We start from the raw sequence: 18,115 nt of genomic DNA on the forward strand, positions 1-18,115 counted from the left end.
TAAATGGGAAACCTAACGTGACTAGGGCTGTGAGCGTCCCACCCCGAAACCCTGAGCTCGGGCCCTGCTTAGGCCCTGACTCCTGCAGAGCCAGGCCTCCTGGAAAGAGAAGTGCAAGTTGCTGTTGGAGTCTCTCCTCTGGCAGGGAGGGTCTGGACTGGGCGTGGGGGACGATACCAGCCCGCTCAGCCCCAGGCAGCTGAGGGTTGCGGGTCCTAAACCCCACGACAGAGACAGAGAAATATTCGCTCAAAGGGAAGACCCGCCAAGTCCCACTTCGGCTGATCTCTCCCTTCCAACTATCTTGCTTCCAACCGCGAGGACCTCTCCGTTCAGCTTCGAAGCTCTGGGCGGTCGTTCACGGCGGGCCCAGAAAGAGCCCTAAGGTTGGGACACAAAAACAGACGCTTCATCTTTTCTTCCCGATCCCTTTCTCTTGTAGGGGAAGGATTATAGGCTGAGGGGTGGGAGGGGGAAGGGGCAGGAGGAGGAAGCGGGGGAGGAAGGAATGAAAAAGGGGAGGGGAGTGGGTATTGTGCCGCGTGTGGGGGGAGAATTCCTACGGGTGGGTTTCCGAATATTGTGTTCAACTTTTTGAAAGCAGCTCGTGACCCCGAAACTGCATCCCCTGGAGCCGAGGACCCAGGCGCCGGGCGGGCGGGTGAACCCAACCAGTCCCCTCCCCGTCCTCACAACCCCCGCCTCCGGGTGGGGGCGACCCGGCCTCTCCCCGTCGCAGCCCGGCCAGCCCTGGAGGGAGGCTGGGCAGGTGCCGCGGGCTCTGCCGAAAAGTGCTGAAATCAAAAACCGTCGCCACTCAAGGAGAGTTGAGGCAAATGGGGCCGAGGCTCCGCTCGGCGACACCCCTGCCCCCAGCCTCGGCCCGGGGCGCCTGCAGACGCGCCGCACCTCGCCTGCTGGGGTGGCGACCGCGACTCGGGAGTGCAAAGCCTGGCGGAGGGCGGCTGCGAGGCGCGCAGCTTTGTGCGCCGGGACAGAGCCGGCGCGGCGGGGCCGGCGGCCAGCCCCGGGCTGTCAGACTCCCCGCAGAAGCGAGCTCCGCGCCGCCCAGGGAGCCAGCCTCGCGGCCCCGCTGCCGCCAGCGCCTCTCCCCTCTGGCCCGAAGCACGATGTCCGCCTCCGGGAGCCTGTAAGTTGAGAGTCCAGAGAGCTGGGTGTTGGGGGGAGGCGGGGCGGCGGGTCTTCCGCGCGGGTGACTGGACCGGCTCCCGCTGGAGCTGGGAGCGCAGGCTCCATAGGGTCCGGGTCTAGTAGGTCCCCCTGGCCGTGTGGGGGAGGGGACTGTGGAGCACCCGAGCTTCCCCTCCCAAATTCCCAGGCGCTGGGCGTTGGAGAGGGGGCGTAGGAGCAGAAGGACCTCGGGTTCCGGGGCCCGGGCGCCTTTCACGCCGCTCTGGGGGCCCGAGGCATTGAGCAGAGCGAGGGAAGGGAGCTGAGCCTGAGGGACATCTGGAAGGGGTGGCGCGCAGGGGGGCGCCAGCACCCTGGGTCTCTCAGAGCGTGGAGATCCGGATAATGGGTCAGCCCGCGGGGCCCATACTTCTCCCCTGCCCTCTGGCCGCTCAGACTCCCTGATCTGGGACTTGGAGCCCATACAGGCCGAGGTCACAAAACTGCCACCATCGTCTCTGCTTTAATCTTGGGCCAGGCAACCGGCAGGACTGCGTACAGGTGGTGCGGGGAGAAAGGGCGTTTGAGCTGGAGAGTGTCTTTCTATTACTAGGACCTGCGGGGCATTTATTTACAAAATCAGCCCCGACCCCAGCAGTCTCAACTCCACCGGGAGAGGTGTCTGAGGACTCACTTCGTGTTTGGCGTTACCGGGAAAGCCCAGAGGTCTGCAAGCCTCCCGGCTGGAGCAGCTGCACCCATTAGGCCCTGCTCAGCTCCGTAAGGCCGGTTCGTCCCGGGGGGCAACGGCCCTTCCGGCCCCCAGGACATCCGGAGGCGAGGGCTGTTTGGGCCTCCCCGCAAGCTGCAAACTGAGGCGCCAGGCGCGGGCGGCGGAGGAGGGCGCAGGGGAGCGCAGCACGTAGGCGGGGAGGCCGAGAAACCCTTCAAGGACCCCGATTACTTTCCTTTGAATGAAAAACAACAACAACAACAACAACTGCTCCCTCCCAGCGCCTCCGCCCCCCCCTCCCCCCTGCGCCTTAGCCTCCGGGGACCCGCGCTCCGAGCAATTGTCGCTCGGGACAGTAAACACAGCTCAGTTGCCTCAACTTTCTCCGCACATAAAAGTTCCTGGCGTGCGGGGAAATTTGAATATTTGATCAGCCCCTTTGAGTGACCCTCATTAGCTTGGCGCCCTGCTAAGGCTCCGGCATTGCAAGAAAGCTGCTGGGCCCGGCATTTGTATGCCTTGTTAGCGCTACTTAATGAAGCTGCCCCGACCGCTCAAAGGCGGCCTCCGGGGCCGGCGCTGCGCACCTCTCCGCACCCCACTCTGCCTAATGAGCCCCACCGCCCCCCACATCCTCAAACAAGAGAAGTTTGGCTCAGTCTTGGGCCACCGCACCTCCCACTGCCAGGCCCAGGAGAGTGGGCCCAAGCTGGGTCCCAGCTGGCTGTAGTGACCCAGGTGGAAGAGGGAGAGAGGTGGGAGACTTTGGGGTTGTGAGTCTTTTGGGCTGGGGAGGAGGGTTGTGGCTTCAGGTTCCAGTCCAGGGAGTGCACTGCCACCCTCTCCCAAGAGGCCAATTTCCAACCATTTACCCGGGTTCCTTTAAGATGCACTGGACTAATGTTGGGGTGGCAGAGGGCAGATGTCCAGGGGAGGGTCCGTTTTCCACCCTCCTCCCACACCACGTTCCTTTGGGCTCCACTGCCTGGGAGGCTGCCTATGTCTTTGCAGGGATCTCTTCAGGAGAGCCAGAACGGATGTGCTGGGGAGTGAATTTGAGCAGGGGTGGGCACGCTCCTCTTCAAACCATCATTGCCCCTCCACCACAGACCCCAAACAATCAAACACAGTTGGCACTGGCAACTACAGCACTACAGCCTACCTTGAACCAGCCCCCATTCCCCCAGAGAACCATGCCTTCTCTGGTCTCTCTTTACTCATGCTTCCAGTCCTTAGGAAGCCTAAAGAAAGCACTTGAAGCAGGGCCCCCCTGTACAGGACCAACTTGCTGCTAGGGCAAGATGGGACGAAAACAAGCCCGAAGGGGAGGAAGAAAGGGGGTACTTTGGAAGGAAGGAGGACCAAAGCCACCATCTACTTCCCCTTGCCTCAGTGGGGCAAGTGACAAGCCAGCAAATCTAAGGAGGCCCAGGACCAGTTGTGTTTCAGTCCTCTGAAAAAGTCCTCTCTGCCCTTTCCCATGCCCTTTTGCCTGGACGGGTGTCACTAAAGGTCCCTTCTTGCGCACCCAGTTCTTGGACTTTGGAGGGCTTGGGGAAGAGGCTTCTTGCAGACCCACATTCTTGGGACTTCTAGAGGTGCCCCCCACCACATGCCCATAATCCCTCAGATACACAGCAGGCTAACCAGGTTGGTAGCCTCAGGACCCTATCCCAGGGTGGCCACCTCTAGGAATGAGTGGCACCCAGCCAGTCCTCACCCTCTGCCGACAGGCCAGCAAGGCCCTGGGATAGCAGAGCCTCTAAGTCCATCTGGTCTGCTCCTCTTTCTTTCCCCCAGCTCAGCTGGCATGCCCCGCCCCATTTCCCATCCCACGACCCCCTAATTTAAGCCCAAACTGACGATCTTTAGGGATCATCTCTGCACTGGGCAAGATGGTGCCCGGGCCTTGATCCATCCAAAGGGCAAAGGTAGGAGCGGGCAAGCGAGGAATGAACGATGTTGGAGAGAAAGGGGACCTAAAGCGGGGTAAAGCCTAAGGCCAGGCCCACCAACTGCTCAGGGGAGGAGGTGAAGGGAGGGGGCTAAGAGTCCGCAGGCTTCGGTCGGGGCAGCAGGGACCTAAGGCGTCGGCGTGGGGGGCTAGATCCAGAGGAGAGGGGCGGGGAGGCGGGGGTCGGGGGAGCGCGCAGGACGGAGGGGGGGGTGCGGCTCTTTAAGAGCCACACCACTGGCAGAAGAAGCGCGCGGCCCGGTGCTGGTAGCGGATTGACCCCGAAGGGGATTTAGCGGGAAGGGAGCGGCGGGGCTCCGGTGGCTTTGTCCGGGGGCGACCAGAGAGGCCGAGGCACAAGAATAAGGAGCGACCGCGTCATGAAAGGCCGCGCCGAGGCGGCGGCGCTGCTGCTCTTGACTTCTGAGCAGGGCTTAGAAAGCTTGTCCTGGCTTAAGCCGAACTGCGAGCGCTGGGCCCTGAGCGCCGAGTCCGCGGGCTCCGAGACACCCGGCCTCGGAGCCACGGAATGAAGGGAACTGGGGTGGCAAGGGTGCTTTTGGCTCTGCAGCTCCCTGACCCTAGCGCAGAGCTGCTAGCCCGACTGGCCGCTCCAGGGCAAGGCCAGAGAAAGAATTTTCTTTTTCCAACTTCGGCTTTTGGTTTTGTGTGTCCACTTGGAGCAGCTCCGGAACTGACCGACCCCAAATGGATTCCCAACAGGTGGCCGGGTAAGTCCATTTAAAAATTCTGGTCATACTATCAGCTCCTCCACGGCCTCCTTCCTTTTTCCCTCCCAGGTTCCCCCCCCCCCCACCCCCGGGCCTCTCCGAAATCCCCGTGCTCCTTTCCGGGGTGAAGGCAGGGAGGATGGTGGTAGTGGCGATGAGAGGCACCCTCTCCCTGGGGGTCCTCGGTCCCCCGGTTCCAGCTCAGGATTGTTGGCTGGAGGGCCCCGCGAGGCTCCACCCAGTACCCCCAGGTCCCAATCACTCTTAGCTTCGTTGTGGGCCGTATACCCCAAGGTGTGTGTGTGTGGCAGGGGGTGGGAGAGGTTGAGTATGGGAGGACACGCCGCAGCATTTCGCCAGCAGAGACGACAGGAAGCGGGCGGGGGGCCCCGTGGCCCGGCGGCCTTTGTGTGTGGGGTTAAGGCAGAAACCCAACTACACACCCTCTTTTCTTCGAGACCCGGGATCCGGCCCGGGGGAGCCCGCGCCGGCTGTACAATAGCCCGCAGAAGGGGTTCTTGGCAGCCGGGGGTGGGGATAGGGTGGGGGAGGTGGAGGGGGCGAGCGGAGGGAGGAGGGGGAAGCTGAGAAAGGCAAAGGCAAGAAATCCCCGGCGTCCGAGTGAAAAGTCGGAAAATGTCCTCGGAGCGCGCGGGAAACAGAGGCGCGCGCGCGCGCTCGCGGGTTCACATCCTCTCTGTCACCCACTCTTAACACACGCATTCACACCCACTCCACACAGGTAACCCACGCACGCGGACCTTGCAAGTGCTGGGTCGCGAGCCTCCGCGCGCAAGCCGAGCCGCGAGCAGAGCCACCCCCCTACTTCCCCAGCTCCCCGGCTGTCAAGAGCCCTGCCGCCTGGCCACCGGTGCCCGGAGAAGGACGGGGGGAGCTGGGAGAGCCCCCGGGGCTGGGGCTCTGGGAGGATCTTACCTGCGGAAAGGTAAGGGAAGCCGGGAGCAGGAAGCAGCGGCGGATAAATATTCATTAGGAAGTGTAAGTGTCTCCTTTTAAACCGCGCAGCGCGCGCTCTCGCTCCTCTCTCTCTTTCCCTCCCTCCCTCTGTCCTCTTCTGAGGCTCTCTCCCCCTCTCACTCAGCCTCCCCCCCCCTTTCCTGCGAAATGCCGAGTGGATCCCCGTCTAGCTAACCTGTTGGGAAGCCTGAGCCCTGGGCAGCGCCTCCACAGCTGTTTGCCTTCGCTCTTGGGGAGCGCGTTCCCCATCCACCCTCCCTTCTCTCGCCCAGCCCCTCACCCCTCCTAAATTACTACATCATTAGCTTTATTTTCCGGCGTGGGGGGGGGTGGTAACGGCACAGCCCGATGCACCTCCTCAAAGCAGGGCGAAAAGCCGGCGCTGAGTCTGCCCCACAGCCACATCCCCACCCCACATCCCCACCCAGTCATCTTTCCTCCCCCCACCCCCTCCTGCCATCTCCACCTCCATCCTGAATCAGCCTAACTCCCCATCCCTCCTTCCCTTGCCGCCAACAATCCGATCCCCGGCTGGGTCAGCAATGAGATGCCAGGTCTGCAGGTTCAACGCGCGCCTTGATTGGAACTTCACCTTGCATTGGGTGCGGGGGTAGCTCTCTGAGTCCCCCTTTCCCACGTAGGTTTTACAGCTTCACCCTGAGTGGGCACCTGGGCATCTTAGGTCTTATGATCAAAACACCGGGCGCACTCTCAGGCCCTCGCCTCGCCAGGCCTCAGGGTCCCCGGGCCACGGCCGGACTTGGAAGGCTGCGTGGAAGGCGGGGGAGAGGTGGCCTCACTTTATGCGACTGCGCAGTAGAGACAGACCTACCGACTGACTGACTGACAATGGCCTTTTACCACAAACTGACCTGAAGTTAGACGCAAGTCCGCATCTTTCTCCCTCACGCTCATGAGAAAACACATCCACAGGATTCCAGGACCGCACACGTCCCCGCAGGATCCCTCTGAGCATCGCTTGCAGCAGCAGGCGAGCAAGCACTCACACACCCCATCCCCACCCCCGCACTCCCCAGGCCAACCCTCCAGCGGCCCCGGAGACTAGAAGGCGGGCGGGCTGGCAAAGCGGCTCCCAGCAGAGGTATACAAGACTGCTACCGGACGACCTTGGCCACCTTTCTCCCCACTCCAGCCCCCTAGACCCACTCCAAGGGCTTTAAGAGACGGCGTGGTCCCAGGTGCTTGGAGGTGGCTGGACCCCGAGCTCCCGCTGCCTGCTGAGCTCAGAGCTCCGAGGTGGGGGCGGGAGGAGGGGCCGAGGGGGCGGGCCCAGACAAGTTCCCAGTTACAAATACGGCTGCTCTCACGAGGCCTAGGAGGAGAGCTTCGCCCCGAAAGACTCGTAACGCTGGCCGAGAGGCACCATCACGTCCACTCTTGGGTCCCGCACCTTCCCCAGGATCCTGGGGCTCTTTCGGCCATTTGGTGGCCCGGGGATGGAGCGGGGTCTCGAGCCTCTAGGAGACCTAGAGAACCCCCCATCCCCCCCCACCCCCCACCATTTGGCCCCGCCAAAATCCACCAAGACCAGTCCCAGCGGCTGTTTCGACCCTTCCAGGAGGGAGTGGGAGGCAGGATCCTTGGAGGGTCTGCCTCTTCCTGGAAAGTTGAGGAGTTGGGCACATGAAGATGTAAGAGAGGCCTAGAGGGTCGGCTAGGAAACCCTGTTAACCTCTCATTCCACCCTAAGGCCCAAGTTTGCACTTGCACACCTTCCTCCCCAAGCAGACCCAGCAGGTCGCACGTCAGGCTTGAGCAGAGTCACCTGACAGTACGTACTGGGAACATACATGCAATTGTAACTGAGTACACGCGGTGGAATTAGAGGAACACTGAAAACAGAATTTGAGGAAAAAAAGAAACGTCCACAGACATTTCCAGTGCGTGGTCCGGTTGTCCAGATGCAGACAAAAGCCACAATGCCCGCGCGGAGTGACCCCGGCCACAGCGGGAGAGTGCACCGAGTGAGGATGCAGGCTGTGAAGCCAAGGGCTTCCTGCTAGAGGGACGTTGGTTCCCGAGGGAAAAACTTTGTTGAGCCGACTGCGTGAAAGGTTTCAGGTCAAGTCCAGGAGACTACCTACAAAGAGCACCTCCTCCACCCCAAAGCTGGCCCTTTCCCCTTGCTCTGGGTCAGAGACACCCAGAAGAGGGCAATCCAGGAAAGATCCATCTGGATCAGCATCATTTATTTGTTGTTATATTATTGGTTTGGGAGATTGCATTCTGAAGGAGGATGAGGTGAAGAGCAGAGGCGCACTTCAATGTCAGGAGATTCCTAATACCTAATGGGAACTTTGGGCTCTAATCAGGTTGGAGAATCCGGAGGGTCCCTTCCACTCCTCTTATGCTAAATTTAGTCTTTAAAAAAGAACATTAGCCCATCTGCACGTCTTCCTGCCTTTTCCCTTCCATCCCAGTCCCCTTTGTGTAAAATAAGTCTGCAAAAGAGCACTCCAAAGAAAATTGAATTATTTGGTTTATTAGACTACATTTCTTTGTGAGATATTGAGAAGTTCTCCCTCACCTACTCCCCTGTCCCAGGAGAAAGTCCTCGTCCAGGCCACTGGGGGTGGGGGATTGAAGAGGAGGGATTGATTCCCAGAGTAGCTTTCCTGGAAAGGCCCAAGCAAGTGCACGGACTTGTTTTTGGTTTCAGCTGTTTGCCTGCCCCGTCCTGGTGAACCTTCCAGACAGTAGCCATCATGGTTTCCCTGCAGAAGAGGCAGGCACACTGGATGCAATGATGCCCTCCCCTCCCCAATTGTCTGTCTGAAAGTAGAGGGTAAGTTTGGGAAGATTCTTTCAGACAAAACAAGAGAAAAAAAAGAGGATGCTCTGGGCCAGCAAGTCGGATGACCACCCTCCAAGGGGACAGAGGAAGGTCTGTCTCCTGAAGAAGAGATGAACCATCTGGAAAACACTGCAGGAGGACACTTTTAAACAAATGTGGTTACCCTAGAAATGGAGGGGGGCTGGGAGTATGAGTAGGGAAGGATTTCTTCCCTTTGGGGGACAAACATTGTGTCCTTTCAATTTTTCCCAAAGATACATTTAATTCCTGGAAATTGTAGTGTTTGTTCTTGTAGATGTTCTAAACAATAAAGAGTGAAAATCATTTTAGACTCAATCTTCCTTGGAAGGGCATTTTCTTCCAAGACCTTTTTCTTTCTCCAGGTTTGTTCTTCCTTATTCCCTAATAAGAGTCCACCTGCTGATATGCTTCAGGAAGAGACTATGACAGAGAGCAAAATGAGTAAGGAGACCATCACTCCCAAGCCGGGAGTCACTGCCATTTCCCCTAGCTGAGACTCGGGACACAAAGAAGCAAACTCCTTTACCTTGAGGGCATTTCTCCCCTTTGAGTAGTTTATTCAGAGCCTTTCCAATAATACATAACCACCAGCATTTTAGAGTTAAAGATGTTTGTTACTACTTACCAATTAATTCTACAAGATTCTTCAAACTCTGCTTGTATGATTTAGAAAACCGCACGTAGGTAGCTAAAGTCGTTGTAACATTCATCACTCAAGCAGAAAAGCAGTTCAGTCTCTCATAGCCCTAAGTGCCCCATGCACGGTCGCTGGAGAGAATTTATTTTTCTCTGTGTTTCCTAAAAGCCCTTATCACCTCTGCCGGAGCCACAGGACTCAGGGCAAAACCGGAGAGGTTTGCGACCTCTTGAGTAGAGCGCACTGTGTTGTTAGGGTTTTTTTGTTGTAAGGAATTCTTAGTGATAGTGTAAGGCTGTCTCCGTCTCTCTCTCTCTCTCTCTCTCTCTCTCTCTCTCTCTCTCTCTCTCCCCCCTCTCCCCCCTCCCCAGATGAGTCCGCCCGGCTGCCCGCCTCTTCCTCCGAAGAATGCTTCTCCCTAGGTAGACGCAATCCATTTCCGCTGCCCCGGGCAAAGGGCTGAACGTTGTCCGGTCCTAAACTGGGGAAGGAAAGGAAGGGCGGTGTGTGCGGGTTGGGGAGGGGACAACCATCACCTTCGACAATAAAATAAAATAACCAGATACCCCATTTAATCCCTTCCATTAACAGTGTCAGTGCGCTAGAGAGGCCGTCTCACCTCCAAAGGTGTCTTCACCCCCGGAGGGCCCAGGCTTCCCGTTGCGGCCCAACACTGGGCCCGCGCGCCCAAGAGGAGGTGCTCCGACGGCAAAAATCCCATACATTTTTAACTGCAGTGATTACTAAATTAATAGCAGGCACTAAGACAGATGTCAAAACGTCTTGAAAATGTTTATCTGTGAATAATTGAGAAGGTGGTGGGACGCATTATCTGATTGTGTAATGAAATATGTATGAGGAACAGCTGTTTGCGACAGTCCCCTCCCGCCGCCTCCTCAGCTGGGGGCCCTTCCCCTGGAAGCAGGAGCCTCGGCGAATTTGGTGGCCCACTTGGGAGCCCGCTCAGCCCCTCCGGGGTTGCTGGCAGAGCTGTGGCTTTAGCGGCTCCAGAGTCACCCTGTTTCCATGCGGAGGACCTCCGCATGGGTCACCCCCCCAGCCTCGCTCTTTTGGCTTTGGTGGCGGGATGAGGCTTAGCCGCCGGCCGAGCCACCTTTGAAGCCCTCGGGCGGGCCGCGGGCTCGGCAGGCGAGACCCAAGGAGAGCCCGGGCTCGGGCGGCGCAGGCCCGGAGGCCGGGGGCCTGGCGTGCGGCGGCGGAGCGGCGCGGCCTGCTCGGAGGCTAGGGCCCGGGGCTCGGCGGCTCAGCGGGGCGGGCCCGGGGTCACCGCGGGGTGACGGGGCTCCCGTGAGGGCTTTGTTCGGCGCTCTTGCCACACTGCGCACTTCCTTCCAGCCCCCAGCCGGTCGCCCCCCAGCCTCCGCGCCCGCCCTGTTTGTTTTTCCAGCCCCTCGCCCTCGGCCGGGACGTGCAAACAGCCCTCGGGGCTGCGTCAGCCGCCCGAGGCCGTGGCCCAAAGCAGGCCCAAGCCCTGCTGGGGCCCTCGCGCCGAGCTCTGCCCCTACCCCCACCCCCACCCCACCCCCCAGGAAGCAGAGTGAGGGTCGAAGGAGCTCGGGGGCATTTCTGGAGCTCCAGGGCAGGGGTCGGCCGGGCCGGGGACGTGGACTAGTGGAGCGCACGGCCTCGGCGGGCGGCCCAGGCCCAAGTCCTGGGCTCCGAAGCGGCCGGCGGGTCCTGGCCCCCAGCCCCACAGGAGAGCGGCGGCTGTGTGGGGTCTAGACGAGCACGCCGGAAGGGGCCCCATCAGGCCTGGACCTTGAATGAAGGGTCAGCCACACCGATAAACCCGCTGACCCCCGCGTGGGCGTGCTGTCCCCGTCGCTGCACTCTGGCCGCTTCGCACGGCGGTGGAACCTGGTCCCGGGCGCGGCGCTGCCCGCGGCCCCCGGCCGGGCCGTAGGCCTCCCCGCGCCTCCGCGGCCTCCCGGCCCCTAGCCTCCCCCAGCCCGGGGGCCCCGTCCCTAGTCCCTGGCGCCCAGGAAGCGTCGCCCCGAAGCCTCCGGCCGCGCTGGCCCTTCCGGCACTGCCGCCCCCGACCGCTCTGGGGCCGGGAGAGGACGAGCGGGCTCCAGCTCGGCGAGCCTCCGCGCGCGGACACAGAGCGTCTACGCGGTTTTCCCCGCCGGCTGGTCGAGATGCGCTCGGGCGTTCTTTCTCGAGCGTCCCCCCTTTTACCTAATCCCTTATGCTTTTATTCTAATCCTGCACATTACAGTTAATCTGTAATGATACCGCTTCGGAGGAACCTGTTGCATACGAGGCACGGTAATTTGTAACCTTGGAAACAGTTTTAAATAAAGATTATAACAGTGATGTCAACTGTGTTTATTCTCCGCGCGGGAGGTGGGTTGGGGGCCCGGCAGCCCCTCGGCGGAGAGGACGGAGTTTCGGAGAGAAAGAAGGAAGCGAGGTGCGTGGGGCAGAGCGGAGCGGGCAGGGGGCCGGGAGGCGCAGAAGCAGCCAGCGCCCGCTCCAGTCCCGCTCCGGGCCCGCTCGGGTCCCGCGCCTGGGGTCTTCTGAGTTTTTCCTTTTTGGAAATCGTGTGGTCTTAAGCCGGGAGGCTTGGAGATACAGCAAGGGTTTGCAAAATTGAGGAAAACTTGATGAACTTGAGCCACTGTGTGTTGCGAATTGGCGTGCGGCCGGGCCCTGCGCCCCTGGGAGGCCGAAGCCGCCGAGGGTGGAGAAAGGGCGGCTTGCAGGACCCTTCCGCTGCAGGAAGGCAGAGCCGCTTGTGTGCCGATCACTGCGCCCCGAGCTCCCTCCTCTGTTAAATACACCCGCGGCAGCAGCAGCAACAACCAAAAATTGTTCGCATACCGAAAGCAAAATTAAACATAATTGCTTTTATTTATCTATTGCTTTTATATCGTTAAAATATTTTTAGTCACTTTGTACAAAATAGCATCCGCTCTGATTATTACCTGCCATATCTGTTGATCTGCTCCCTGTGTGTTCAGCACAGCAACATTAACAATTAAGAAAAAAGCACATCTTATATATTGTATCTGTCAAGATATGTTACAATTTCCATTAACAAAAAACCATTATTCTTGTTGAAGAAGCTATGAAGCATATCTTTCATGAGAACTTTATTAGTAATCATAGTTGTCAAAAAGAATTAGATATGCATAGATTGTAGATGCAAAGGAAATATTAGATGCACAGAATAAAATATACAGTGGGATTGAGGCACAACTATTTTTCTTTTTAAAATAATTTTTTACCGAGGTGGGAATAAAAAAAAAACCAAGCTATTAAGCTTACTTAAAAGATGGCTTTGTTGGTTTAATTATACTGTAGTTATTTTATAAATATGTTTCAAAGGAAGCTTGCCATATTGCATGTCAATGAGGACTGTAAAGAAAAGCTCACAAAAGCTAATGCATACCAAATACCAAATTTTAGTCATTAGCATTCCTATTTATTACAAACTAAAGGAACCTATTAACAGACAAGAATTTCTATTTAGCTAGCATTACAATGTTTAGCCATTAAAATAAAAAGGGCAAAGTATATACGTATTTTTTTCCCTTGGAACTATACGTTCTTTTTGCCTAGAACCTCGTGGAGAGATTGGGAGATGTTTCTGATTGGGGACACATGATTCTACAGTGGGAATAGGCCAGAGGGCCCAGATCCACTATTTTTAGTTATCGAGCTTAATGCTATTCATTTGGAAGCAAGAACAGTGCTGGGGCGGTGCAGCTTGCTGAGGGCTGCGTGGTAACCACAGTCAGTGAGGGGCCCTTTGTCTTTAATTTGTGTCAGGAGCATATGCAAATTATTAATTGTTTTTCCTCTAGGGGAGGGAGTGGATAGCAATGGTAATACCGCTTTTGTTTGGATATTAAAATTTCTTTAAATGCTCCCTAGACGGGCTACATCCCCCAATGCGGATTCCCCTGGAAGGAAATCCCACCAGGACAATGAATACAAGCGTCTTAATTCTAAAAATACGCACACATAGATCTGTGTCATTTCAAAGACCTTTTCCTTTGAGCAAAAGCGGCAATTCTGCTCTCACACCAGACGTAAATGAATATACAAATATATTTTTCCGAATGCCGATTTGAGAGGGAAAAAAACTTTTTAACCATTCTTACATTTAGAAACTTTAAAGATCTTTTTCTTCTTAAAATCGAGGCAGAATTTTTTTTTCCCTAACTGGGTAGGGAAACAAGTAAGTATTACAGGCACTGAAATGAAACATTTGGCATGGTAAGAAAGGTTATTTCGAAGTATGCTAGGTGAGTTTTTTTTTTTTTTAAGTGCTCAACACGGGAAAAAAATAACAGTTACACGAGATTGTTAAACCCTGTGCACTTACCAAGCGACTGGATGCCCAGCTTTTTATGGCCTGACTTTCTGCTAGGATGTGATGCGTTCTGCCCGCTTTGGGGGGACTTTTTGCATTAAGAAGGTAGAAAAAATTTAAGAAAGGTGCTTCCCTGAAAGGCCTACATGTTGGAAGGAAGGAAGGGCATTTTTGAATTCTTGATTTAAAAAAGAAAATCTCTTCATCAAAAGTTATTAACATTCACAAACCCCACTCAAAATCTTAGTTTTCAACAGTAAACTTCGCCGCATTGTGTTGAGGGAAGTGGTAGGTATTCTCTCCCCTGTGAGTACTTGAGCACAGATAAAGGAAGGAGAGTGTAAGTTCCTAGACTGCAAACTTTTCCTTCTGGGAAATAACGAAAGTCAGTGTACTAAGAAGCTTGGGTGCCGCACTGCTGGCAGTTCTAGAAAAGAAACTGTGAACTCTCCCCATTTCTTTCCCATTATGCCAGGATAAGGAGTCAACCCCCAAGTTCCTGAAGTCTATTTGATACAGAGGTGGGGAAAACTGCTATAAATACCCAAGTGTATCAAAAAAGGTGACACCTGCCAGCAAAGACCAGATTTATACAATTATTTAGATAATCCATCTTCTTTTACTGACCGCAAATTAACCAGTCTGATTTTGCCTCCACTGCTGAGAAGGCGCATATTATCTAGACAGGACACACTCTTACCCTCATCTGCATATTTACCCCTCACTGAATGCTGAATACTACCAATAGCCAAGGAGGAGAAGGCTGTTTCTCATATATTTAAACCAAGATGGCTTAAATCTCAAGTGGGTGAAAGATAACCCACTTTCAGTTGCTTTATTTATTTTTTTAAATGTGTATCTATTCTTGAGTGAGAGAGACAGAGTGTGAGCGGGGGAGGAGCAGAGAGGGAGACACAGAATCCAAAGCAGGCTCCAGGCTCTGAGCTGTTGGCACAGAGACCGACTTGGAGCTCGAACCCACGAACTGTGAGATCATGACCTGAGCCAAAGTAGGATACTTAACTGACTGAGCCACTCAAGCGCCCCTGCTTTCAGTTGCTTTAAATCCCATTTCCAAGAGCATATTAGGGAAGACCATCTCAGAGATAAGTAAGACTGAGGCCCTTTTCTCAGGGAGCTGATACTTGTTGGGGGAGAAGAACATACGCAGGACACAGGTCAATAGCACAGAACAATGCTGTTCTGTGGATGCCCTGGCTGGGAACACATAGGAGAGAAGCATGGGAGAAATCTCAGAAGGCTTCCTGGAAGAGGTGGGGTTTGAGCTGAGGCTTGAAAGTTGAGTTATGATTCGAGATGGTGAGGAGAATGACATACAAGAAAACTGGTATCCAGTTAAGATATAGTGACAAGTCTGACACAGCACAGGCATGTAAAAGGGCTTACTTAAATGCAATGAATTAATGGAATTATTTAGAAGTCTGATAATAAATTCCTCTAAACATTTCTTTTTAGGCTGGCCTGTCTGCTCTGTTAACCTGAACCTCTCTTTATTTCTTTCCTCCATTAATGTTGTACCTTTTCCTCAATTAGGCTGAGGGAGCAAAGTCTGAAATTTTGATGATGTCAAGGGCTGACAAAGTGATGCTTGTTGGTAGGAGGGAGTGAGGGTTCGTACTCAGGGGATACTTCTCTAAGGGCCAAGTGTTCCCTCTAGTCCTATTCACATTCTTGCAAGAATGAGGGGATTACTGAAATTCTAAGAGGTTTCCTATTTTTAACAAATCTTTCTCTTATGGTACCAATTTAATGTTTTGTTCAAAACATCCTGGAATGCGGAATGGTGAAAGGGGGCTTGTTAGGTTTTTATATACAGAGCAGAGAAGAGTCCACTGAAAATGGCCCGTGGATTAGAAACAAGGAAGCCTGGTGGTGCTGCTAATTGGGGGGGGGGGGCGGTTAAAGTGGCTCACCCAACCCAGCTTCACTTTTTCTCATTTGAGAGATGGAGACAATATCAGCCACCCTTGTCTATGTGACAAGACGTTTGGTCTTGTTCTTTAAAGGCACAACAAGAAGGTGGGTTTTTATAGCTCTGGCCTCTAGCAATGGCAGGATTTGGGTGATATTAATCGATTATGAACGGTTTTGTTTTGTTTTGTTTTCTCTCCTGGAAGCAGATGCTGATTAGTTTGAACGTTAAGGTATAAATTTTGGTTTTTTAAATTATTTTTTTAAATATGTTTAAAATTTTTTTTTAATTTATTTAGGGGGAGAGAGAGCACAAGCAGGGGAGGGGCACAGAGAGAGGGAGAGAGAGAATCCCAAACAGGCTCCGCACTGTCAATGCAGAGCCCAGCGTGGAGCTGGAACCCACGAACCGCAAGATCCTGACCCAACCTGAAATCAAGAGTGGGTCGCTTAACCGACAGAGCCATCCAGGTGCCCTAAGATACAAGTTGTAAATGACAACAACCGGAAAATAAATCTTGGCGAGATGGGAAATCTACATGCAATATTGTCTTTTCTACAGAATGCGTTTTTATGCTTTATTAGGTCTTTGGACCTGGACATGTGCTTCACATTAGGGCACAGCACTGACTGGTTCCTCAGAAAGTAGCTTTGCTGAGCACAGCAGTGTGGGGCTCTACTATAGATCTCGCCTCCAGCAAGACACCTTACATCTCCATTCTCCTCCCCTTTGCCCTCACCTCCACTTCTCCAGAAATCTGGCTTTCTTCTGGTGCCTCTTTTCTTTTACTTTTTACTTTTTTCTTTTTTCTTTTTCTAAGCAAGCCACTGTTTCTTCCTAAACTAAGCATGGAAGCCAATGGGTTGAGGGCAATTCAGTTTCAATAGTAAACAGATGACTTTTGCGATCCCAAGACCTAAGTAAAGGCCCTTCCCCCGGAAACACCTAATTCAAAAGGAGGAAACACTAAGGATTATGGAACATTCTGCAATGAGTGTGGCTGAAGAGGGGTCTACCTTCCACCCCACATCCATGTGCTGTCTCTCCAAATTCGTCTGAGGGAAGCTTGCTTTCCCAAGAGCCCCTTTTTGTCCCGGGTGTAGAATGTATTCAGCCGCACCATACACAAGCTGAACATACGGCAGAATGGTCTGAAGCAAGAAGTGCATCCATTGGCACATCGAAGGGCAGAAGCTGGGATGCACGTTCAATAAAGGGCTCCTCGGTGCGACTGGGTGGCTCAGTCAATTAGGCACCCGACTCTTGGTCTCGGCTCAGGCCATGATCGCACAGTTTCCTGAGTTCGAGCCCCACGTCAGGCTCCATGCTGGCAGCATGGAACCTTGCTTAGGATTCTCTCTCTCCCTCTCTCTCCCTGCTGCCCCACCCCCCACTGGCTCTATCTCTGTCTCTCTCCAAATAAATAAACTTTAAAACATTCTAATATGGGGCTTCTAAAACATTCTAATACCGCAGGATCTCTCTAGTGAAAGCTGAACTGACCTCAATCTGTGTGGGCAATGCGCTTGTGCGTGTGTGTGTGGTGTATTTACAAGGCCGGACAAATTCCAGCTACTCGGTAAGACTCTTGGTATAAAGGAGGAAAAAAGTATTGGATGACCTTGTGTGTCTGTGTTAAGGAGGAGGAGCCCCCGGAGATTAAAAAGTGAACAGGGGCTGGAATTTTGTTTTAATTAGTCTCACATTTCCCTGGAGGGCTTTTCTGAGAATATGATCTCCTTTCCCATTTGCCTCTGCAGTAAAGTATGGAGACTCACCAAGCCCAGGAGGAAGAGGGGACCATCTCCACCCCAGCCGAATTCCGAAGAAAACTTGGCCTTGGCTTCCAGAAATCCTAAATCACATGTAGGCAAAGTATTAGACCCCATTACCAAGAATAAAACAGAAACTGGCTCCATTACTCCCATTTTCAGACTGACCAGAGGACGCACCGAAAAGCCTTTTCTTGAGGGAGACATGGAAAATCTGGCTCAAGGGTGGAACGTTGGGTCTCCTCTTGATGGGGCGTGTGAAGGCTGCACCCTCGAGTCCTGATACCCAGATCAGATCTTCAACGACTCCCAGATCACGCACAAGGGAGGGTAGATCGGAAGCAGGGGAGGGGTCTGCAGAGTCAGCGAGAGCAGCAAGAGGAGGGGACAGGAAGAACCGAGCCGAGCCAGCAGGTCTAGGAGACAGCAAGTCTGTCTGCACACAAAAGGAAGGCACCCACCTGGGACAGAAGGGGTTATTAGGTCCTTCCCTGAGCCACGGTGCTGATGTCCTCACAAGGTCTCCAACCCTCAGTAGCAATCTATAGCATGCGTCAGTATGGGTGCGAAAGCTTCTTCTATCAAGTTTAACAACTTTCTGGTGTAACTTCTGAGAGGGCCGATTGCTTATTCATGCGGAAGCAAGACGCCCAGTTCATTTTGCCTGTTTTTGCTACTCTTTGTTGGGTTTGGGAGGCTGTTATGGTAGCTGCAAATGGCTTCTCAAGTGACATTTGCTGACATTCAGTGAAGTACATTTATCAGTATTCGCCAGCTCACCTCTACACATGCAATCCATTTTGTTTTGTTCTTCATAGCAACCTCCTTTCCGACGCCCGTGCCCTGAAAATGATAAATGGCAAGGTGGCATATTTCTCAAGCTGCACTCAAATGTCACTGTGAAAAATCTTTAATGGACTAAGTGTAGCTCTTCACGTTACAACTTGTCAGGTACTGAGAAATTCTAGAGTTTCTCCTTAATCCACAAGTCTTTGGAACCACACATCTGCAAGCAGAGACTAATTATAAGCTGTACCAGTCAGACCTGGGCAAGCAGAAACCAAGGAG

The 18,115-nt window shown here is 54.2% G+C and overlaps 1 protein-coding gene and 2 long non-coding RNA genes across 8 annotated transcripts in view; 1 reads left to right on the plus strand and 2 right to left on the minus strand.

Annotated features, from left to right (window-relative positions):
- The window catches only part of SIX3 (SIX homeobox 3), a 101,783-nt gene extending 96,193 nt beyond the window's left edge, over positions 1-5,590 (minus strand). For all 4 annotated transcript variants that reach the window (XM_058684236.1, XM_058684238.1, XM_058684239.1 and 1 more), the window contains exon 1: positions 5,486-5,590. In XM_058684236.1, the coding sequence (XP_058540219.1) occupies positions 5,486-5,540 (55 nt within the window). In that variant the 5' untranslated portion in view covers positions 5,541-5,590. The remainder of the gene's footprint in view (positions 1-5,485) is intronic.
- Positions 50-8,666, plus strand: LOC131485161 (uncharacterized). 3 transcript variants are annotated; one of them, XR_009248677.1, is made up of 4 exons: positions 50-386; positions 605-1,150; positions 4,505-4,549; positions 5,292-8,666. It is a non-coding gene; the product is annotated as an uncharacterized LOC131485161 (long non-coding RNA). The 3 variants fall into 3 exon arrangements; XR_009248676.1 differs by lacking the exons at positions 50-386; positions 605-1,150 and adding an exon at positions 2,485-3,795; XR_009248675.1 differs by lacking the exons at positions 50-386; positions 605-1,150 and having other exon boundaries at positions 4,030-4,549.
- A 3,290-nt stretch (positions 8,667-11,956) lies between these two features.
- LOC131485164 (uncharacterized) lies at positions 11,957-17,826 on the minus strand. Its single transcript, XR_009248680.1, has 3 exons — positions 17,509-17,826; positions 17,054-17,130; positions 11,957-13,484 (listed from the first exon to the last, which is right to left on the minus strand). It is a non-coding gene; the product is annotated as an uncharacterized LOC131485164 (long non-coding RNA).
- Between the last annotated feature and the right edge of the window lie 289 nt (positions 17,827-18,115).

Source organism: Neofelis nebulosa, chromosome 9 (genome assembly GCF_028018385.1).
Source record: "Neofelis nebulosa isolate mNeoNeb1 chromosome 9, mNeoNeb1.pri, whole genome shotgun sequence".
NCBI classification, from domain to species: Eukaryota; Metazoa; Chordata; class Mammalia; order Carnivora; family Felidae; genus Neofelis; species Neofelis nebulosa.